The sequence below is a fragment of the Stegodyphus dumicola genome, chromosome 5 (assembly GCF_044657685.1).
Source record: "Stegodyphus dumicola isolate Sdum_Otavi_A_Nest chromosome 5, ASM4465768v1".
Taxonomy (NCBI): Eukaryota; Metazoa; Arthropoda; class Arachnida; order Araneae; family Eresidae; genus Stegodyphus; species Stegodyphus dumicola.
The window spans coordinates 155,732,754-155,757,596 of record NC_140772.1 but is presented as its reverse complement, the minus strand read 5'-3'; the positions used below and the strand labels follow the sequence as shown (position 1 = coordinate 155,757,596).

At 32.6% G+C, this 24,843-nt stretch overlaps 1 protein-coding gene across 2 annotated transcripts in view; it reads left to right on the top strand.

Moving 5' to 3' along the window:
* LOC118189411 (uncharacterized) overlaps nucleotides 1–24,843 on the top strand; it is a 601,570-nt gene that overhangs the window by 553,308 nt on the left and 23,419 nt on the right. For both annotated transcript variants that reach the window (XM_085817283.1, XM_085817282.1), the window contains exons 8-10: nucleotides 10,158–10,229; nucleotides 20,284–20,448; nucleotides 23,732–23,880. In XM_085817283.1, the coding sequence (XP_085673409.1) occupies nucleotides 10,158–10,229; nucleotides 20,284–20,448; nucleotides 23,732–23,880 (386 nt within the window). The remainder of the gene's footprint in view (nucleotides 1–10,157; nucleotides 10,230–20,283; nucleotides 20,449–23,731; nucleotides 23,881–24,843) is intronic.

Here is a 24,843-nt window from a genome sequence, read left to right as displayed (position 1 = left end):
ATAATAAGATTATCTTAATGGCATTACAGTGTTTCTACATAAATTAGAATATAGAAGTTTCTAGATCACTTAGACATTACCAGAAAGTCCTCAGTTCTCTAAGAAATTGAATAATGTTTCAATTAAAGTGACCAATCAACTTACCTGTCTCCTGTCCAACGCTGAACTCTTTTTTTTCAAAGCTCATTCATCTCATACAAATAATAAAATTAGATCATAATAATAAGGCTTTTAACATCCTGTATTATTGGAATCTTAAAATGCACAATTTTAAATACATTAAAATAGCAGCTTGTCTGCCAAAATCAAAACTTTGGATTTCTTTCTAAATTGCTTCACAAACTATTGCTCTCCACAGTTTCAAAACAAAAAATAATTAAACTAAACATTTAGATATTTTTCAATGTTTTAAGGTAGTGAATTAGTATTTTTGTGTGTTGATAGTTCGTATAATCTTTTGAATAAACATATCAGAAGAGAGAAAAATTAAACAAAAATTAGGAATATATTTTACAACTCCTCCAAGCAGTAACAATATTTACAAGTGAAGATATCTGGAGCAAACCTTTCGGATGCTTTCATCAGTTTGCATGCCTATATAATTCTTTTTAAATGGGAACGTCCCTAGTACACACATTCGCATTTTCTAATACAAGACAAGCTATATAAATAAATAACATGTTTAGTTTCCTAATTGTTAATCCGTTTTATGTCTTTCGCAAAATATACATTAAGGAAGGGTTAGCTATTCTATCCATATGCATTTTTAACAAAGGAAATGTGATCGTATTTAAGCAATTTTAAATGATTTTTACAAGCGACTGAAATAAGAAATAAAAACCTCAAATCTCCATCACTTATGGTCTTCGGATTCAGGAAGTTAAGTCTTTGTTGTTATTTTCAAAACAGTTGATATTCTATGGATATAAAAAAATAATTTTACGTTGTTAGATTTTTTTCGCACAATATTTGTTTCTCTTACTTTTAGCTTTTGAAAATGCTGTTACTTCATTATACGTCGGATACTGTGCTTGCAACTTTATTTTAAATTTTTCTTGGAAGGCATGATAAGTTTTTGAAAGGAAAACATTTCATTAGTAATTGAAAATTGTTAAAAGTTTCCTTCTATATTCAAGATATTTTATACTTAAAAGAGACACATTATAACATGAGCAGACCTTTTCCAGAAGGGTTAGTGAAGAGAACTTGCTAGTAAGCAGTAAAAATGTTTGATCTTATGATTCAGATGAAGCATTTTAATGTACCAGATGATGTGTAGTTAGAGAGTAGAATAATAATTCAAATAAATCGGAAGACTAATATTCATCTAAAACAGGAATGGAAACAAGCTAATGCAACTTTTAAAGCTGGTCAAAGAAACAAAATTTTTCCATATGTGTTGAATAAAATTCTATCGATTTCGAAGGCGATCATACAGAGGTCATCATCCCTCAAGGAAAAATATCCTGCTACATAGGAGAGGTGCACGGAGCAAAAAGAAACCAGTTGAACCATCCATCAAAGAAAATGCTACTGAAAGTTGAAACATTCAGAAAGTATTAGGAAAGGGTTCGTTGTCATTAAGTAAGGAGGGTAAATTTTATGAATGTGAAACGCTTCGATGTTATTAAAATGATATCCTATGAAAGGAAAAATTACATTCCAAGTCCGATGAATAAGGATAGTCACTAGGAACTGTAACACTTCTCTTTCTGGTTAACTAGAATGGAAGATGTTTGACGAAAATGGAATTTATTTGGGCTTTGTCATGCAGCAAAATTCAATTATTCGATAGAACGTTTTCAAGCCTAACGCACTGAGTCCATCTCAGAAGTCTCTTTATTATGCTTTTGTAAAAAATGCAGGTTAGCATCTGTCTCTCTCATCAAATTCCTTGTGAAATATTTCTTTATAGTCAAAAAGAGTCACTGACATGGTTTTTTCCGATATTTCTGAAACCTAAGTGTAAGAGTCGGTGGTCGTAATTAACTTTCACCAATTCAGACACATGATTCCTAGGATCGTAAAGAAAGCATTAAGCTTTATTTCCAATCAAATTTCCATTGAAAATCAGGATTATTATCTGCCAGTTCAATCAGGCTAGGATTTTAGAAATATGATCTTTATTTTCTTCAGCATTTAATGCGTAGAGAGCGAAACAAGAATAAATTTTAATTTTTCAAGATCTTCAATAACAGCTCTGTGAGCAGTATTTTTACTGATATTGAGCTCATGAGGTATCGCTGAAAGAGACACAGGTGAAACGTTTTAGCTATTTCAGATGCATCTCATTAGCTTTAGAGTTAGGAAAGCAACTACATTTTAATTTGTCTTCAACGTCTGCGCACACGAAATCATCCGCACTAGCAAAAACATCCAGTTGATAAATTTTTTATCACTATATATTTGACCCCGACATTTTAAATGTCTTCTTTGCTGCTCCACCCGCTTCACAGCAACACATTATTGATTAATTGTATAAACGATGTTGCCCCTAAGTGGAAGATATTTTAGAAAAAGCTAGCTGAGATACTGATCACCGTTCGAATTGGCCTCTGACCGATGTGTTAGCCACACAGAGTTTAGATGCAAACTTGTAGGAAGATGGGCTATGAAAGTGAGATGAGTTTTGTTTAACTGATGGTATATAGCTTGGAAACTAGTTAATTATGGCAGGGCATTTAGATTTACAGAAGACTTGAGCATACGCCCCGCTTTGAGCAATAAGGGAAAGACAAAATTGTAACAGCTTTGTATGAGAAAAATTTAATTGCATCTGGTGCATAAACTTATAAAGGAGGGTATATCATCTTAACATATGGGCAGTTGATAAACAAATTATCTTAACATCTATACAAGTGAAAGTATAGATGTCAATACAAAACATGTACTTAGATCAAAATGGCTAACAGGATTGAATGTAGAGGATGATGTGTCGAAGTACTCCTATTACTGTGGACGTGTGTCACCTTAGGCAGGTAATAGTTCTCATAAGCTTTGCACTCAGATACTAACCTAGCTTCAAAAATAAAACTAGAGAAATGATAGTTGCTGAAATTCCACATTTTTCTTGAAACTGAGAATTAAGACAATTGCATGTTTCACGAAATTGAGATAATTTTCGCGAATGAATTGAAAAAATAATTTATTACCCAGCAATAAACGGATAAATGCATATGCCTTTTGCAAAATATAGCCAGCAATATGAGTGTGAGTTTGTAAAATCTCATTTGAGTTTGTTATGATTCTTCATATGATACGTTAAGATAAATATATGGTACTAATTTTAAAATAATTAATATTACATCAGTTAAAGAACAGCATATTAATGTATTCTTAATAGAAACAAAAACAACTTAGAACTGATAGGATTTCTTCAACTGCTTCTGTGCAAATTATTTCCTTTGAAAATCAATTATTACGATATCTAAACTCTGAAACATGTTTCGGGAAATACTTCAGAAAAGACAATTGTATGGGATAGCTAAACGAAGGAAATAATTACTCATTAATTTCTAACAAATTATTTGAATTACTTGCAAGAAAACTCTTTAACTTCCAAACTGCCTTTCTTTATTTCTACCTCTAAAATGTTTGTTATCCGAACTTCGCAAACTCATTCTCTTGTAACTTCTGATTGGATTTGAATTTTCTTCAAGACTTTAAAATAACATGCTCGACGAAGATTTCAGTGTGCCAATTTCACACCAGCTGCATTCTTTCTCGAGGCAAATTTCTGCGTGGAAACCTCCAATTAACAGCACATTTTCGCCTTCTGCACTGTAGTTAAAATTCAAATTTCTTAACTCGTCTTTCCAAATGTAGATACTTTTGAACTAGATTTCAATTCGAAGTTTCCAAACTTGGGCAGCTATACAATGGCGACAAAGAACTATTTGTTTACTACTCAGCAAGCGGCAAGGTATAATTAAAGCGCATTTTCAGCATTAATGAAGGTAATTACAATAACGTTTAGATTTCTTTCATTTAATCTCAGAATGATTTTTGAAGCCATTAATTTTGCAGTTCTGTATTTCGTAGAAAAATAGTTGAGATGCCTTTGAAACATCTCAAATGAAATTTTCAACTTTTATTAATAATTATGGTCTTCCTTTTCATTGGAAATTTTAATAAGGCAAGGAAAAAGTGCACATGCTTAGAAAATGCTCCTTTGTTGTCTCATAGATGAGATATGCAAACTGACAAATAGTCCTCAAATGCACAGCATATTTAAAAACCATTCCAGTCTTTCTAAACATATGTTTATATAATATGATATTAATTTTAAACCCACCAGCATCTGAACGGTAAAATCGCTGAACATATGTACTTCGTTTTGGATTCGAATCCCAGCGAAGGGGTGGCTGCGTGCTTTTTTTCGTGCTTTTCATGACCAGTTTCCCTTAAAAGTCCTCCACGAAGGGATTTCTTCCCTTAAGAGGCTAGCCGTCGACTGTTTCGCCGTAGTAAAATAAACCAAATCATTTGAAATATTTTCGAATGTTGAGTACAGATGCTTATGGCTGGTACGGGTGGAGATTGAAACAGGACTGATAATTTGTACAATATTACGGTGCTTGTTAACTATTAAGCTCTGTCCTCATTTTAATCAATACCACCTGGAAACGCTATCAAGATAACCACCAACCCTAAGACCGGACGAGCTTGTCATCGTGGGTCCGAGGGTCTCGTCCCTCTTTCCCTACCACCAACCATTCGAGAGGACTTTCGAGTCATCATGGGTTTCGAGTGCCTCTTGCCATTCATTCACTTTACATTTACAAACATCAATGCTTTCTTCGGGATTTGGAAACCGAATCCCAAAGCAACATACAACAGCCAGAAACTCTAACCACTTGCTGTCATATCCGATTTTCGTTATTCTTTTTATCGTGTTGACAAACATTTTTTAGCTAACACAGTTAAAGTGGTTCAGTAAGTGCCTATTCCTGAGGTATTACTTCATTGCCGTTTCAGTTTTGAAATATATTTGAAACAAGTTTGCAAAATGGAAGCGAGAGAGCCAATGGGAACGTGTTAAGATGAAATCTTGTATCTTTGGGTTAGAAAAATTTATTGGTTACTTTTATACTTCTAAAATTATTATTAGCTGAAGCCTTGCGTAAGCATCTGCACCCGAAAATAGAAAAACTAAAGATTTGAAGGGAAAAAAAAACAATTAAAGCTGTGTATACAACTACTGGACAAAATTGAAAAAAGTGGAAATACGAAAGCAAAAATATTAAAAAGTAATTTTTCTCGTGACATCATATGAGAAGGTTGGTGTTGTGATTGGATATGAATTTTAAAATTAGTGGAATTGCAAAAGATTTCCAAAATTAGCTGTTTACCAGAATATAACCATAAAAACGTATTCTGAATATCTAATAATTGTTGTCTAAATGCTGTGACGCGTTTTAAGCTTTCATTCCTTATTTTGAATGCCATTTTTACACATATTACAATATGTTGCAAAGGGCATGCTGAATAGATTGGTAAAATAATCCCATCTTTAAAATGTATCAGGATAATATTCTTTTAATCAATTCTATACGTCCTACTTTCGTGGTTTCAATAATTATTCATATATTTTTACAAATAAAGCATTTTTAAAGAAAACATTCACTGCATTCTTCTTGCATTTACTGAACACCTGGAAAATGAAATAAACGCGTGTAGTCAGAAATTAAAGTGCGACAACCATGCATATAAATTCATGTTACCGTTTATACTCAAACAAGCAATGCATGACGAAATATCACATCAATGTATGTCCATATAAAATCAATGCAGGTGCGAAACTGCAGTATAAGATGGAACTTTATGCTTCTACTTAATTAGAAGGCGTCAGTAAGAATTTTCAAAATTTTCGATTTTTATCTATCTTTATTATTTATCTTTTAAACTATGTAACATCTAATGCACATCTTTCGCGTAACTGTTACAAAATGTTTATTATTATTAAAAAATAAGATTTTTAGAAGTATATTGTCTACCTAAACAGCTTAAATAAGATGTTAATTATTTTAATATTCGTAAACTCTCTCGATTATATCTTACTCTGTTCAGATTATAATGAAGGCGAAGTAATCACTCAGTAATATATTACACTCCAAACTTCCTTCAAATACGTCTAATATGAACTCTATATTTGTGTGACAATGCTTACAGATAAATGTCATCTAAATTATCTATTTAAAAGCATTTCACAGACCTTTAATCATTTACTTCAATAGAAAAAGATATTTCGAACGTCTTTTCAAAATAATAGAAAAAATATTGCTTACTTTGGAAGTAGTTAACGGAAACGTTCCCCCTCCCCAAATCGGGAAGAGTTTTTCTAATAATAATGCCTACTACAATTGCATTTTCATGCTGTGAGATGAAGTAAGGCTACGATATATCAGAATCAATCTGCTGTGTTACATGGCGGACCTTTCCACTATATGTAAAATCAAATAGCAAACGTCATCAGCCATCTAGAATGATTTTTCGGGGTGTGTTAATCATTAAAATTATAAATCAAAAATATTTTTATAAGTAGTTGTATATTACAACATTCGTCCTACGAATACTTAGATATCATTCGCCTATATATATATATATATATATATATATATATATCACAATACTTAATCAGTAAAGCAGAATTTAATACTTTTTTGGTCACTCGTAAATAAGAATTCAAAAAGGCTTCTTACAGTATATAAAGCACTTCCTGTTATCCATGTTATCTTCTTCTGCTTCGTTTAATCGGGTAACAGCTTCGTTTTATCTTTTGTCAAAATGCTACGAGAAAATGAGTTAATTTTGGAAATAAAAAATATAACTGTTTTAAATTTACATTGTAACTGCTAGTATGCAACTGATAGCATTTGAAAAGAAGCCATCAGTTCAGTCGGTTGAGAGGTGATTTGATAAGCCATAAGTGACGGAGGACGTGGGCATTGTCCCTTTACCATTTGGGTTAATCAGTACAGCACCACGTCCACCTTTATCTTACATTTCATATTACATTATATATTACGATACATGATTTACACATTGCATTATATACTACATATCAAATTAACACCTTAACTGAACGTTAGATACGTGATTAACATAAAGTTGTAGAGTCATCAAGTTAATTTGAAAAGCCGGAGAGATGAAAAATTAGCAACTGCCTTCGCCGGGAATCGAACCACGGACCTCTGTAATACCGGCCCAGCGTGCAGAACCACTACATCACAAAGACACGCTAGGAAAGTGGGAAAAATACCTTATAAAGCATTCGAATATTCAGTAAGAGTTTTCAAAATTTTCGAATTCAAATTATTCCTTTTCTTCTATTTCAGAATCCAAATACCTCTAAATGAATCCTGACGCATGATAAAGATTGAGAGACAAAGCAGTCCGTAATTTTCAGATTATTCCTATTATTCTAATTCGAAATTATTACAGTTAGAATCATTTTCTTATCTAAATAATTGAAATAGCTCCTTTTGTCAGGACTTGTGTTTCTATTGATTTGCTTAACTAAAACTCTAACTAAAAGCTAACTTTGAATTAGTATACAAATGCCTAGCACTAAGACTGGCCTTTATTTAAAAGGGTACGTATGTAGTACGCCGAGCTGCTGAAACTACAATACGTTTTCAAATATCAAGAGGGCTAAACCTCTGGACTTAAAGGCAAACAGCAACCGAGTGAAAACTCGTAAAACTGCAGTGGCAAGCGGCTTGCTTCCTAAATCTCCTTCTCTCTCCAACTCTTGGCAAAATACCACAACTTACTAAATACTTGGGTGTTGGCAAGACAATTTGCAAAAACAAGTTAAAGCATTTAATTCTGGCCGGAAGTAGAAAATAAAAAGTGATAGTACAGTTTTAAAATAAAATAAACGTTAGTAAAACTTAGGACCCTTACACTTTGACTAAGCAAACCAATGGCCGAATAAATAAGACCGTTGAACACTAGTAATTCGTCGTGAAGAACAGGCTGTACTCAAAAGGGATAAATGCAGGAGTTTTTCGTTCGGGCTGTGTTATCATGTAACTATAGTTAAAGATTATCTTTGGGGGTTTCGGCTTTCCCTGAGGCGATGCTCCAGAATGAGTCACCAAAATGTCCATGTATGGGCTACTTTTGCCTGGTCTGACTCTCAATCTGATGCACTCTTTGTCTCACGTGTAGATAAATATTTGTTTACCTTACATTAACTAGTTTTCCATAAAACTCCTTACATTAACTAGTTTCAATACTATTACTGGAAAACTCCAGTACAATGTATCGCTTCCCTTAGGAAGATACATTTCAAATCTCTTGTTTTTATCAATTAATCAACTAATTGCGTTGTAGACCGCACATTTTCCAAGCAGAAATTTTCAGTCCCAAATTTCGCATTAAGATTCCAAATCACATGCGCACAATTTAAAAATGCGGCTAAGGTCTTTCCACACCCCTTTTTCATGAGTAATAAAGTTGACTACGTCTTGTGCCATGTCACCTGTTGTAGTCGCAGTCTTAGATGAAGACTAGCCCACAGAAGAGTGTTTTCCTGTACTGTTCGCTTTTTTTAACAAGGAGTTATATGGCTAAATGGAATGCATTCTTTTGCTTGTTTGAAAGCAGTAAAGCATAAAAATATTTTTCTCCAAGGTAAGACATGGTTTCATGGAGGACTTTCTCAAACTGGCTCGTATTTATTTTATATATGGGGAAAACCACGAAAATACTCATGCAGCCAAATCATTATAGAAAATTCTAATTCGGATTGAGCTAATAGTATTCTGCGTTTTCTACTGGTTTGCCAGAATGCATCGTAAAAATTCAAGCACTAAATAAAGAAACGCTTATGCAAACAAATTTATAATGCTGTCACATACTTATAGCATTTTCAAGAAAGAACATCTGTGAGAAAGCAGTTTGAAGCCAAACTGAAGGTAGACAAGGTGTTCAAGTAGCGCAGCTGAAAATTATGCCGATAATTTGGTTCAAAAAATCTAAACGAGAAGAATATCATTCAAACGAATTTCTGAAATTAAATATTTTAACCACTATTTTATCACCAATTTGTCACTGATCATTTCTTGCAGGATAGATGGTATGGGATAATATTCATCATAGCGCTGCATATTTTTTTAGGATATGCCTGCATCAGCTACATTTGAGCACTTTCAAGCAGTCGTAAAATATTTCATTTCGTCCTTTGTCGCGCTAGAGCCCAAATTAGCAATGTTTGAGAATATTCAATCGCATTTCTGTTTGTCTTCCTCAGGATGCATCAATGACATTCTCAAATCATGTCTTCAATGAACACAAAAGAAGGTATTTCTAGTGGCGTGAAGAGCAGAAGTCAAAAAGACGGCAGCTGAGCTCGTTTGATTAATTATTAAATCATCGTTCATCTGACATCGCTGTCATCATCGGTTGATGATGATTCACGCATTATTCTATATAAAAACCTAGATATTCTGAAAGCCCACACCTCAAGATATTCGAATCTTAGTTAAAAATGCCGGCTTTGGAAGTGATGGCGACGAACGCTATTATTGAGCTACGAGTAATACCTTCTGCCTTTATTTTACCAGCTTTTTAGTCAAATGCGATTTGATTTTTATTTAATTTTACTTTCTGTTATATTAATCAAAGAGAAATGGTTTATAAGATATCTAAAAGGTTATTGGGTTAAGTGGTATTGTGATATCATCAACAGAAAACGATTAAAATATCTTAGTAGCACTACAAACACCGGTGATGTCCGATTAAGGGTGAGAAATCTGTAATTTATCTTCAGTGTCGCTGACCTACTTGAAGAGGTTAATCTTGAAAATGGTTATCCTAAATTTAAAGGTTTACTGTAGATTTCTTTGAAAGATTTGGTTTTTTCCAAATGCAGATTGTAAGTGTGTATTCAGTGTACGTATAATATAATAGAAAATCGAGTAACTGACTCCGAAGATAATTACATTATAAATATTCTTGCCGTTTCAGCAAGTGGTCTACGAATGCTAAAAGATGCATTACTGGAATACGATTCCTTGGATCTTATCGGTCTGCATATCTAATTGTGTCAAATTTAATAAATATTTTTAATTTTTTCTTAATATATACTATTTTGTATTTACTTTTCTCTTTAAATGATTAGATACTTAGTCATTCTATTTTTCTTCCAGGTGAGCTTCTAACTCAACCTCCATCAGTTGCTTTGGATGATGAAGACATTAAAAGTATGCCTTTGCTCATAGGTAAATACTTCCATTTTTTATAATTGTCCTTATTTATTCTACAATATTTTATAACATCAAAAATGTTTAAAGTTATAACAGCTGTCTTGGTCACATCATGTTCGGATCAATTATTTAAGATCAAAATGTCATTTCTTTTGGCTAGGTAAATATTATATCATTTTAATTCCATTTCGTAGAGCACTTCCTAGAGAATAATAAGTCCTGTATTCGATCACCAATCGAGACCTAAGTCTTCTCTAGGCGAAAACTTTAACATTTTCATTATTACAAATTAATGAAAAAATTCTAACTTTTGATGCCTTTTTTTTTGGTGTAATTGGTGTAAATTCTATGGTTTTTTTGGTGTAATCTCTTGTGTAAATCTCTGATATAGTGTCTGTTTCTCTGGTTTTCTTCTAAATTTGATACCTTTCTCAAATGTGTATTAGCATGGAAGTCCTGCCAAAACGAGTTCCTATGAACGAACAAAAATTATTTCGTTTCTACAACCTCCCTGTAATTCTTATTTTGTAAAAACAAAAACTCTATTTGTATATTATACTTTTAAAATTATTTAAGCATATATAAAATCATATTCTGAAAATGAAAACTACAATAAAAATTTTACAAATCGAAAAAAATTCAAATAATAATTTTTTAATGTGTTTATTTATTTATTTATTATTTTTTTCTTGTTCTTCTAAGTGAAGCTAAATACGTATCTCTATTACTCTGATATTAACAAACAGCTCATGTTCAGATCAAGTCACTTTTAAAAACCCAAAGAATGATTTACGTATATGTTACATTCTAGTAGAACAACTGCTTGATTTATTGCTCTCCAGAACGTTATTCATAATTAAGTAATCAGAATGGTTTCGCCGAGTTTAAATCTCACTTAATTTACAGTAAAGAAAAATTAATTTTTAACTGCTTCGTTGCACATTTTTAATGTTTTTCTTCGGCAAATAATTGAGTTTCAACTTATAGATCCTTTAAGAATTTAATAATTAAACCCATTCTTTTCTATAATGTAAAATACGTATTTTCATAAATTCGTAACGCAAAAATTAAAAATAAAACCGCTCTTAATGCAATTATTAAAATGAATACAGTTTTGAAAGAAAGAATAAAGCAGCTAACCATTTAAAGTATCAGTAATTTAGAAATTCTAATTATAAATCTATAATATTCTGCCCTTTTCATAATTCCAAGGTACTCATAGATTTGATTTTTAAATCACAAGGCACAGGTAACAGAAGAAACAATTTAAACATTTAGTCATCATCTATACCACGGTTTCATAAACTATTTTCAGTCGCGACCCCTTTTTATCACTGAGATTTTTTCGTGCCCTCCGCAGGACCCCATAATATTTACAAAAATTTTTGTTAGACCTCATAATTATAGCGCAAATCCGACACACGCGTGAATGAAACTGTCAAATTTTTCACTTGCACTGTAATATACTATTGCCGTTTTAGGTAATTAGCTTCAATTTCTAATTTTAAGACATGGAACAATGTGAAAATTTTAAATAAGTAAGAGACGAAATGACAGCGTCACGTGCAAAGCAAGGAAAATGAACGTTTATATAATAAAAAGAATGCGTCGAAACGCTTTCGTTTTTTTCTTTGTCTGTATTGTCTTATCTTTATCTATTTTAAAATATACTGTGTAAACATATTTGGAAATTGTAAAATTATTATGATAAGTTAAAGAAATATCAAAACAGCTAAATTTCTTTGGCGAACCCTGCTGCTGCTCCCGCGACCTCCGTTCGGGGTCGGGACTCATAGTTTAAGAAACCCTGATCTGTACAAATAAGTAGAAGATACAAATAATATAGCGAATATAAAAAGAAATGTATCGCAATACTTAACACGTTATCGAAAGTTCTGACGATATGATTCTTTTAAAATTATTGTGATTGTTAAATCGCTTATTAGTGAATCCGAAACGTTATGTGACCACAAGATATACTACGACTGATGCGAGGTTTTGAGATCAATGCATGACAACTGATGTGTACATGAGCATATCACAAGTTATCATTGTACATTGTATGAGACAATAGAGTAATAAACAATATGCAGCATCTATAATTAACACCGAGCCACAAAATTATAAAAAATAAATACAGTGGTACATAGATATACGAGTGTTTTGAGATACGAGCCGCCAAGCGAGCGATATTTTGCTTTGACATGAGAGGAAGATTTGAGATACGAGGAATCGCACACTACGCCGCTGCACACGACCGCAACATGCGCGCGCATGTTGGTCTCGTGTGCAGCGTCTAACAATTTCTCCCATCGCAGACTAGACGTCAGTCGTCTGTGTTGGTCATGGACCTTATAAAAAATAGACTAACCCAAACGGGTTTCCTCCCTCGTCTGAGGCATTGCCGGCTGTCACCTTGATCACATCCGGAGGGCATATTTCACAAGTGCACATCAGCGTAGCCACTGAGGGAGGGGTTTCGAAAATGAACCAATGAGCTGCTATTGCTCTTGTGACGCGAAGTGTTCGTGCATGTGAGCGTATGTTGTTTACGTTTTAATTTGAATTTGTTTTGCTGTTATAAATATATGGCGTAATAGTAGAAATTATTGCAGCGCTTTCGTTTTCTGAGTTTAATTAATCGCTGACATTTCACTTTGGAGATTTTTTATCACGCATTAATATTTAGATTGATATTCACGGCATATTATGTGGATTCAGAGAATTGAAGTGTATATTTCTTTTAATTGAGATGAGAATGACTGAAAGTGTTACAATGAATCTAGTGTTTTCTTATTTCAGTGCATTCTTTTGATTTTTAAAGTGTAAGATTCAGAGTACATATGATCTGATTGTATCCATTGTTAAAATTAAAAGTTATATGTCAATAAATTGAATATACTCGTTGTGAATAAGATAAATTCACTCTGCTTCATGAGTATTTCTTGTGTAGACAGTTCCCTTAAGAGTGAACACTTATTAAATGTGAAATTTAACACAATGTATACGAATGCAAATTAGTAAATTTCACTTTGACTAAAATTCTGCATTGGTTATTATTATAGAACATATTTTTCATATAGACTGCAATAAAAAGTGCTGACTTCTATTTACATATATAAGTGGTGAAAATATTTTTCTCATACGCATAGTTTTATGTAAGATTGCATTTGGGCTCAGATGTTTATCACATATTTCTTTCTTCATCTTATTTACCACGTATTGAGTAATATTTCACATCTATATTTTTGCGAAATATCCAACATGTGTTTGCATTTATTTCAACCAGATAGTGAAATCTTCATAATTGCCTATATTTGATCTAACTTCGCAATGAAAAGTTTCAGAAGCAATCGACTATTCTTTAATTATTTTTTACAGAAAGTTGCGTGCCAGAATATTTTCAATCATCTTGCTTAAATCTCAAAGCACGCGAAAGGTCATGTGACATGACAGAAATATTACTGGATACTCATTGGTCCATCCTAGAAGCCACTCCCTCGGTGGCTACACAGATGTGCACTTGTGAAATATGCATCCGGAGAAGTAGGGACGACCTGCAGAAATTTAACATTGGTTGCCTATTGCAGCGTGTATAATTGTCAAGAAAAACTGGTTCTAGCGCCTCATTTCACAAATTAGAATTTCTACATATTTTTATTTTTGAAATTAAGATTGATTTTTAAAAATTTAGCATATTTATCAAGCATAATTAACGTTCCAAATAATTATAAATATTGCATGCTTTCAGGACTGGATATTTTTTTAGCTTTTCCTATGCTGTAAGGAAATTTGTAACTACCTCTTTTAGAAAATAATATTTTAAATCTGAACTAATAGAATATTTCAAGCAAGCGATTTTCTCTTGCAATTTTTATGCTTTTTTATTGGTGCAAATAAGTAAAAAATACTAACATATTTAAAAATTTTTAAAAAACGAATTTTTGAAAGTTTTGTTTAAAATTCTAAATCGTGCTGCTTTTTTAAAATTATACATGAGTATTATAGCACAATTTCTATAAAGGAGTTTTATTTCAATTATATTTCAAAATACATCATAGTGATAAAGACTTTTGACTCCTTAAAAATTTTATACAGTTGATTCTAATATTAAAATTGTATTTAACCGTAATAATTAATTTTGCTTGTATTTTATAGTGATTATTTTTTAAATTTATTTTTAGTTCTGCATAAGGTTTTTTTTATTTACTGTTAATTTAATTTATTAGCCCAAAGGGGCGGTAGCCTAGAAAGGCTGTTAGTTTCGAAGCGGCATTTTGCGCTGTTTTACTATAAATGTCCGTGTCTCCTTGCAAATTGTTGTTACCAAATATTATCGCCCTGTATTATATGTAAAGAAATTAAATAATGAAGAATCTGCATGATGATTAAATAATGAATATGCATGCATGTATGTTTCTCGCACTGTGACAAAAACGACAGTATCTAGAGCCATCAAATTTTGAATAATGTAATCCTCCACCCGAACATAGGCATTTGGACGGCAGAATTTCGAATTTGTTTTAATCTATTTCATATTTTGTAAAACTTTAACGAATTTTTGATTAACAAACTCAACGAGTTCAAATCGAGTATTGTAAGGAATATAAAAGTTTTATCTCCAGTGCGAAAATTCTAAAGATATGCTGTTTTCAAGTGTATGTGGTTTACGGGCAAAGAACATGATATTCAATAAATATAGGTAACACACAAAACTTAAAAAAAATAGTGCTTCTAGATTTAATTTATCTTTTTTTTTTCCTTCATTACGGTCAGAAAATTTTATGCTCCGAATTTTATGAAATATTAAAATAACTAATCCACTTTAATGTTAATAATTTAATGATCATATAATAAATATGATCGTTTGTAATGTTATTACAGTTTAGAAAATCACTGCCTGAAAATGTTCATTAAATTAAAAAAAAAATATCAGATCTTGTTTAATTTTGCTTTATTTATTTCAAAGCATCACGTAGTATCAATCTTATTTAATTTTACTTTATTTTTACGCAAAATTAAGTTCATAAATTTTTTGCTTAGAGTCTTTACCGTTTTACCAAAGTAAAGATGTTTGTACAAGAATTATGCGTGAAAAAAATGCGCGAAATGCAGTAAAAAGTGCTTTAATGAGATATATTAAATCCTATTTGGAAAAAATTGTGGCTTTCGTAATCTCATCATTATACAACGCATCACATTTAATAGTAAAAAAGAGTTATGTGATACAAACGCCATAGGTTTCAGTGTTAAAGTAAACCAAATCGTCCCTACTCTTTCTTGCCGACATGTCGGTGACGCACGCCCTGCCCACTGGGTTAGTCTATTTCTTATAAGGTCCATGGTGTTGGTTGTTTCCCTCGTTTTCGAAGCATTTTTGATAAGTTGGGTTCGCTTTTTTTGCTTTTGGTACATTTACGAAACCTTATCACATTAATTTTTATAACCATGGGTCCGAAGAAGAAGATAATGTCTATTGAATTAAAGCGTGAAATCATAGAAAAACATGAGCATGGTATGCGAGTAATTGACTTAACGAGGATGTACAGGCGTAGCACATCAATGATATGTACTGTGCTTAAACAGAAGGAGTTGATAAAAGGTATAACGCCAGCTAAGGGCGTTACAATAATTTCTAAGCTCCGGACCTCTCTCCAAGAAAAGATGGAGAAACTACTGATGGTGTGAGTGACAGAGAAGCAGCTTCAAGGAGGAACCTTAACACAAAGCATCATATGTGAGAAGGCATGAGCGATTTACGGTGATTTGCTGAAGCAGATCACCGTAAATCACACTTCCGCAAACGAGGAATCGGAAGACTCGTTTAAAGCCAGTCGGGGCCGGTTTGACAACTTTAGGAAAATGACCGGTATTCATTCTGTCGTTAGGCATGATGAGGCAGCGAAATCGGATGTGAAGGCAGCTGAGGTTTACATCAAAACGTTTTCCGAACTGATAGAAGCCGAAGTATACATCCCCCAGCAAGTCTTCAACTCTGACGAGACAGGGCTTTTCTGGAAAAGGATGCCGGATAGGACTTATAGGCAGACCGAATAGGCAGAGGAGAAGACGATGCCAGGTCACAAAACCATGAAGGATAGATTAGCTATAGCACTTTGCGCCAATACGAATGGCGACTGCAAAATCAAGCCTCTGCTAGTATACCATTCGGAAAATCCCAGAGCCTTAAAGTCACATAAGATTTTAAAAGAAAAACCGCCAGTTATGTGGAGGGCGAATCCGAAGGCGTGGGTCACCAGGAAATTCTTTGTGGAGTGGATAAACCTGGTGTTTGGTCCTTCTGTTAAAAAAAAAAATATGTACAGGAAAACAACCTACCCATGCAAGCCCTTCTCGTCCTTGGCAATGCCCCTGCTCACCTAATAAATCTCGAAGTTGATTTACTCGAAGAGTTTATAAATGTTCTCTACCTACCACTCAACACCATTTCTATCCTGCAGCTCATGGATCAGCAGATGATCTCTAATTTTAAGAAGTTGTACACCAAGCACATTTTTCGGCGCTCCTGCGGAGAACACAAACCTTACCCTTCGAGAGTTCTGGAAGGACCACTTTAACATTGTGATATGTCTAAGAATTATTGATCAGACCTGGCTGGGTGTTACAACGAGGACCTTAACCTCTGCATGGAAGAAGCTGTGGCCTGAGGCTGTAGCTGAAAGGGCCTTCGAAGGATTGGAACCCGAAGTGTCAGTGGTAGAGGAGATTGTTTCTCTGGGAAAATCCATGGGTCTGGAGGTGGATGAGAGAGATGTGAATGAACTCGTCGAGGAACAGTCTCAGAAGCTGACAACCGAGGAGTTACACGATTTACATTCGCAGCAGCATACGGTGGTTCAATGAAAAAATAGTTTTGAAGAGGTGTTAAAGATGGAGGAGGTTATCTCTACAAGAGATATAAAAGAGATCTTGGGAATGTGGGAGAAAGTTGTAGAGTTCGTGGATAAAAATCACACCGAAAAAGTTGCAACTGGTCGTGCATCAAAATTGTTCAACGAAACTTGCCTAACTCATTTCCGCAATATCCTGAAAGGGAGGAAGAAACATACCTTCTTGGACAGTTTTTTTAAACGATCTGCAAGTGAAAATGAGAAAAGCGTCAAGAAAAAAACGAAGATCAGCGACGAAAATTAAGCTCTTCCGTAAGCACTTCACTTTTTCTTTTAATTATATTTTTATATAATATGTGTTTGTTATTTATAAATAAATGTTTCTTCTTGTAAATGCATTTTTCTTATTCAAAAACAACAAAAACAGCTGAGGTGGCGTTTTGGGAGCTGGAACGGATTAATGGCATTTCAATTCATTTCAATGAGGAAAATTGCTTTGAGATACGAGCAATTTGACATACGAGCAAGGTTATTAACAACTGATCAACCAGACGAAATAGTTAACATAAAGGTCGTTTCTAAATTCCGCCTATTCCACGTCTAAACATTGAATTAGCAAAATTTTATGTGCTGGCCCAATGAGATTTTTTTTTCTTATCGAATCGAATGTAGAGACTAAATTTTCAGTCCCTTCAAGTTCATTATAGCAGATTCCTCTGAATAGCACTTCAATTGCTTGAAACTTGAACGTGCAATTTTGATTTTCCTCTGTTAAAACTAAACAGAGATATTACTTCATTTGCTTATAGCAAAGCATATAATCTATTCCTATTCATCTAAACTTTTATGTTAAGATATTTATATAAAATAAAAATATTAGTAATAAAAAATTATGAAAGCATTCAGATTTTAATGTTCGCGCAAGATGGCCTTTTTGAGTTTAATATGTATTTTCAGCAAATATTATGAATGGAGAGCTCTAAGGTAGAACAGCGATTAATGTCATAGGATACTAGATGAATATACATTTAAACTAATATGACAACATTATGTACGTTCTGTATATTTGAAAAGTAGAAAATATATATAACATAATTAAACTTGAAAGATAAATATCATACATTTTTCCAAGTGGTAGTAGATTCGAATGAAAAGAGAAATAATGCATTTAGATTGAATTAAAGCTGATCGTGTTTCGAGACTGATAGCCTTTTGTAGTAAACACACATAATATTAAATATATTAATAATATAATACATGTTATTGTATTTTTGAATTTACACTTTAGAATAAATTTTGCACGTAGACATTTAAATTAATATAAACAACTACGTAAAAATAAATCCTGTACCATATTAAACTTTATTTCACTTAAATCAAACAAATCTACTAGAAAAGCGTAAATCAATTAACTTAATGTTATTTGACTTTAATAATTAATTTAAAAGGAATAGCTCTTTAAAATGCCCGAAGACCGAATAAATGGAGTTTTAATTGATTTATTAGTAGACAGTTCAATTTTTACCTACTTTTCTGTGTTTTGTCTATTTGTATAATCTGCAAGTGTGAGTTTTTGTCACATAATTATATTGATTCATTTATCATTTAAAGTTTTGCTGTCAGATCCCGATTTAGCGGTTTTTAAAGGGATTAACGAAAATTTCATTTTTTTACCCCTTTGAACTCCATTTGAAGCAAAATGGTTGTTTTCAGCTTACGTTTAACGACTTATTTTAATTTGTATTCACACACACTCACAATAATGTATTCATTTTAATAGCTTTAAAAGCTGCTTTATTTGAAAGCAGGTTATTTATTATTTATTAAGATTATTTATTATTTATAAAGACTATTTATTACATATTAAAGCAGCATCAGCTATCTCAGTATCAATAATATCGAATGTTCCAGTACAAAATACGTTTTTACACGTTATCGAGTTATTCGGTTTCCTAGAAAAGATTTTATGTTTTACCCACTTTTCCCGCTTCCGGTGTCGAATGATTTTTAGCACCCGCTCTCTATTGTTAATAAATTTCTTCAATATGAGACTCGTGAATTTCATGTTAGGAATCACACTTACGTAATCTGCTTCGTTTGGAGTAAGTAACATCGTATTAAAACTAACTCCGCAATTTTCATCTTAGTACTTTCTACCTGCACATGTCTAATTTTTGGTTTGGGAGAAGAAATTGGATTCTTTGTTGTCGATCTATTAATAGCATTTGAACTGCGAAAAATCTCCAAATCTCTTTGGAACATTAAATTTATGTTTAATGTCTTCATTTAAAAAGGATTGCAGTGGTAAATGGTTTAAGTCTGAAGTCACTGAAATTTAAGGCATGGAATTTTACTCATGAATTAATTGTTGTGACTTATCTCACTTATCTGATAGTAATATCAGAACAAGCTCACGAAATTCATCGTGACAAGAAGTGAAAGACAGTGCCTGTCGTCGGCAAGTGCCTTGTGTACCATTCAGATGAGAATTCGACTTTGCTCAGTTCCGCCCCCCTTTTTTATTGGAGAGCACCCCGGGTGGAAGGATCGGAGTGTCTCACACCCTTCTTTCCCTACCGCTAACCTCTGAAGAGGACTTTCGGATCCCCGCATATTTAAAATACCCCCATGCAGCACAGGCACATATTTACAAATATTTATTGAATATTTACAAACATCCATGCCTTCTCCCGGATTCGAACCCAGGCTTTCCGGTACAGTAGTTAGCGTCGCTAACCACTATGCCGGTTGGGCGGCTGAATTTAGCTGTAATTTGCTTGAAAGATTAATTTGTAAAATGACGTTTCAGGTATTTCCGGTAACTAAGGTTTGGATAATAAAACACTAAGATAATTTTCTATCTTTAGTATATTATTCCTATTATTATTATTATTACTATTTTATTCTTCGTTTCCAAAATGAAATAAACTTCTTTTTCTATAAAGAAAAGTCTTAAAGTAGCAAATTGGAATAAAATGTCCCTTTTAAGCATTGTTTGAACTGTGTGTAGCTTTAGGAAATATTAGTTTTATAAATCAGCATCTCTAAATTAAAGAAACTCATCGTATAATCTGGGGTAGTTTGAACTAAGCTGATATATTCAAGCCGGAGGAAATGAAAATAAAATTAAATACAATACATCATTAAATAAAGAACCTCTAAATTGGACTATATAATTATTAATTTGGAGAAAGAGGTTTAAAATGGTATATTTTCAGGGTCTGCAGCTCAAGCAGTTGATTTCTGGCCTGGTCCTGATGACTTATCGACATGGACATGGAATCAGTACAAAAAATATGTTACAACTAGTCTTGACAGTTTTGGATTACAAGTCAGTCAAATGGCACTTCGAATTTACAATGGAACTGCAGCACAGTCTATAAGTATGTGTTATTATAATTAAAATATTTTTTAAAGTAAAACTAAGTTTGTTTGGTATCAACAGTAAACCTACCATTTAATAATATTGACTATAATTGTAGCTTTAGTGGATAAAGGTTGGAAAAAAATTAATGTTTTTCACATGTCACTATTTTATATGAAGCACTGCTTGAATATATTTATATCAGGTGTTAACAGTTATAGAAAGATATTTGCGCCAAATCTACAAAAGTTCTGTAATTATGTTCACGTTTCGTATTTTATCAGACACTAAATGACAATTAGAACTACGGAAAGTTTATGCTTCTTGGAATCAAATATTAAAAATTCAATGTGAAATATTAATAAATATTAATAGAAAATTGGAAACTGTGACTTTATGTTTTATGAAACTGGCATAAACGTTACTATTTTTGAACTTTCAAAATCAGAAGACACATTTAATATCAAATTTAATATTGATTAATGGAAATTAATAGTATATATTTACATACACATATTACAAAAATGTTCAGTTACTGGTACTTACACACATACATTTCAAGGTGTTGATATGAGGAGTAAGAGAAGTGAACCGATTTCAATAAAAAATATATGATCAATATATTTTTTCATGCTATTGTACTTTCTTAATTGTTTAAGCACAGAACAGAACAGGTAGTATAAAAGAGAACAGACATTTTTAGGAGATTTCGTGAAGTATTTTCGGCTACTTGCCAGATATTTATCAAAATCTGGCATTTGGACCAGTGTAAGTTCTTGCTAGAAATTAAAGCTTGAGTTAGTTCCTTTATTCTGACATATATGTAAGCTTTGTCGACAATATAATCCCACATTTTTTAAACTTTTAATACATTTCTATTCAAAATATTTTTTCATTTAATTTTCGAACTAAATTTACCGAATAAAATGTTTACTTTTCATGCTGGTTGCAACCAAAACAGCCTTGCCTTTTCTTTCATTTTTATAGACCTCTTTTAGTCACCAGAAGAATCATTTCTGTCTTCGTTCACAAACCGCATTGTCATCTTGATGTATGAAAGCTAATTTTAATATTGCATCATTAATAAATACTGCCATCAAGAATTCGAAACTGTTAAATAAGGTAGTTCTCAGTTTTACCTCAGTCCAATAAATATTTTCCGTAAATATGTAGCTAGATGTTTCCGAGGAAAGATTACAGGCGTTAAAATTTATCGCTGAAGTCTCAGAAGAGTTTAAATTCGAATCCTACATTTCATTCTCCACAAAATTTATCAATCTTCCCTGTGTGGACTGTGAATAAAATTTTTGGTGCTAAAATAACGTATCATTTTGGCCGTTTAGAATGAAAATATAACTAGGTAGTTTTCGACCTTTAGATGAAAAAACACTTAAAAAAATATCAGTGAAGAAATGTTTTGGTTAAGCCCTATCATAATTCTTAAATGAAATGGAAAAGACATTGCCAATAACTATATGAAATGCCATGCCTGCAGTTTTACTAGAACGTGTTTCTTTGTAATATGGGTTGTCGCTTCTAAAGAATTAAATATTTGTCGTACATTTTATAGTGAAAATGTAGAAAGAATCCTTCTTCAAATCAGTTGTTGAAAAACTGTCGAAAGCCTTATAAATACACTTTAACTCTGTCCTGAATCCGTCAATTTGATGCAAAATGGATCTAAAGCCATTCCGTTTTAAAAATAACTAAGTCTTTTTCACATGCTATTCTTAACTAATTCATTTTCCTAATCAGTGTTTTTTCTTTCTTAAAGTAGGACAAATTTTAACTAGGTTTCTGAGAATTATGTATTCTGTATGTCGTTATTGCTCAGTTTAAAAAACAAATGGGACTGACTTCGATTTACAAGCTTTGCGCGGTCAAAATGTACGAAGGATAATGAGAATAAGTTTATTTTTTCATATTTGTTACTTTTTACTCGTATGTAAAAAAGAAAAAAAAAATGTATGTAAAATTGTTTTTACTACGTAACTAAATTTTTTTTCTGGAAGGAAACTGAAATCAGAAGAGAAAGGAAAGTATTACAAACTAAAAATAATTGGTTAGAATAAAATAAGATCTTTGTAGCATGTAAAAAATATGGAAAGAAAGCAGCCAGCTTGTTTGCCTAGCTGTTTGCTTGCTTAGACCCGGATAGAATTACAAGTGTTTAGCGGTTTTACCACTGCTCGGGCACTACTAGACTAAGTGCAAATAATAGTTATCGGGCCGAGCAATTTCACATCTTTTTTAGTTGACATTACTAACATGAAAGCATCAAGATTTCTGAAAGATGATGTTTCTTACGATAGGCTTTTATAGAATCAGCATGATAAAGCTTCCTAGAATTAACTTTCTAGAAATTAATTAATTTGTAAAGTATAGATGAAAGAAAGGTATATTGGTATAGGTATTTTATGTAAAATGTCAGTCCTTGCTTAGCAAAAAGCCACAGAAAGAAATAAGAACTCTGAGACAAGTACCGTAGTTACGGGCCCGTAGTTGAATCCCGCTTATATAGAAAATAGGTCATTCTGTGGAACATAAACATATATTTACATACTGCTGACTTGGCAGTAAAGATACAGATTGATTCTCCGTTAAAAATAATCCCGAAAAGTATTTTCTGTTTATCACTGAACAAGAGTACAGGTAGCGGAAATTTTGTTATCCCCCTAGTCTAATGTGAATTCGCTTTGAAGAGTGAGTTGGTAATTGTAGATATTATTATATACACATATAAATTCTCATTTTAAATATAAAATTATCAAGCTCGAGAGAAGAAATAAATAAAATGAAATAAAACTTAGTATTTTATCAAATGGGGCATTAAAAATGTTCATTGTAAACTAAATCATGAATTTAATTATGTGAAATATCATTATCGGTTTATCTTACTTCCTTCCAAAATTAATGTTATCATTTGGTTCATCTTCTGTGCTATTAACAAATATACACTTTCAGATACTTTTTTGTTACATAGCATTTAACATCGCATACGAAGGAATGCGTATTCTTCAAATATTATTCCTGTATTCCAAAAAAAAAAAAAAATAATAATAATAATAATAATAATCTTAATTTTTCACCATTGTAACTGCGGCATGACTTTCTTTAACGTGTAATACTGATATATGTTCTAAGCTGACAGAAAATTAAAGTGATTAATAAATATTAGAATTCCACATTTCTATGGTTAAATACATGTTTCGGTCGAATATACCAATTAATTTCAGATTGCAGTAAATTCCACTGCAAATAGTGTGCCAGAAATTTAACTTTTAATTTTGTTTTTTTCCTAGATCCAAACTATACAGCAGAATATTTGTATACTACTATGGTATCCGATATCAGACAGTCATGTCCAGTTAACACATTGGCAAGACAACTCTCCAGCTTATCTCGATCACCAGTGTATAGATATACTCTTACAGAAAAGCCATCAAAGCCTGTAAGTAATGATTTATGTGCTTTTCAATAAAACGTTATTTGTTTAAAGTAACTAAATGTACTAAAATTAAAATAATTCTTTCATTTTTACGGATATGATCTTTGAAATTTATCAGAAGGATATACAGTTGTTTCCGAATTCGACCGACAGATTGAGAGGGGTGATAGTAAGCATCAAGAGAATGAAATAGGGTCTCAAGCCTCTTTTAGTGGGAAAAAATTGCAAAAATAGTTAAGAAAGGTATGACGTCGAATTAAAAAAAAGGTGTAAGTAATAAGTTCAAAGACATATTTATTTGACATAAAGCAGGATTACAGTGCATACAGCCCAAGGTCATAAAGGAAACGACGAAACAGTTTTATAAGAATTGTTTGCAGTTGTGGCCGCGAAGGTCATTGTACAACCGACACCGACAGAAGAAAGACTGCTGAACATTCAAACATACCCTGTGTGAGAGAAGACAATCCGTGCTGTCATATTCTCCAGTTAATCCACAGGCGTTTGATATGCAACCGATTTGGGTGTTTCCAGAAGGAGAAATCCTGAAATCTGGGGAACGTGGAAGCCAAGGACCAGCCGCATCCAATCCACCTCTCGGGATATGTAACATCGAGATGGTTACCACCGCAATCGAAAAATCTGCTGGCATACCATCTTGCATGAGCCACGTGCATCCTCGCACCATATCTACGGTTTCGTAATAAATTGAATGCACAAAGATCCGATGATAAGTTGATAAGATTAATTTTATTAAAATAAACGCTTCACAGTTCTGGAACTTTCCACAAAAATAGTCGTACAACTCTTCACACTACCAATATAGTACAATAAGTAGTTATTCTTGAAACTACGAAAAACGTTAAACATATAGCAATGCAAAGCGCATTTGAAAGTGCGAAGCTGACAGGGAGATACCTCAGTACTCCTAACTCCTGCTTAACTAACAACTCAAAAGTGATGCTC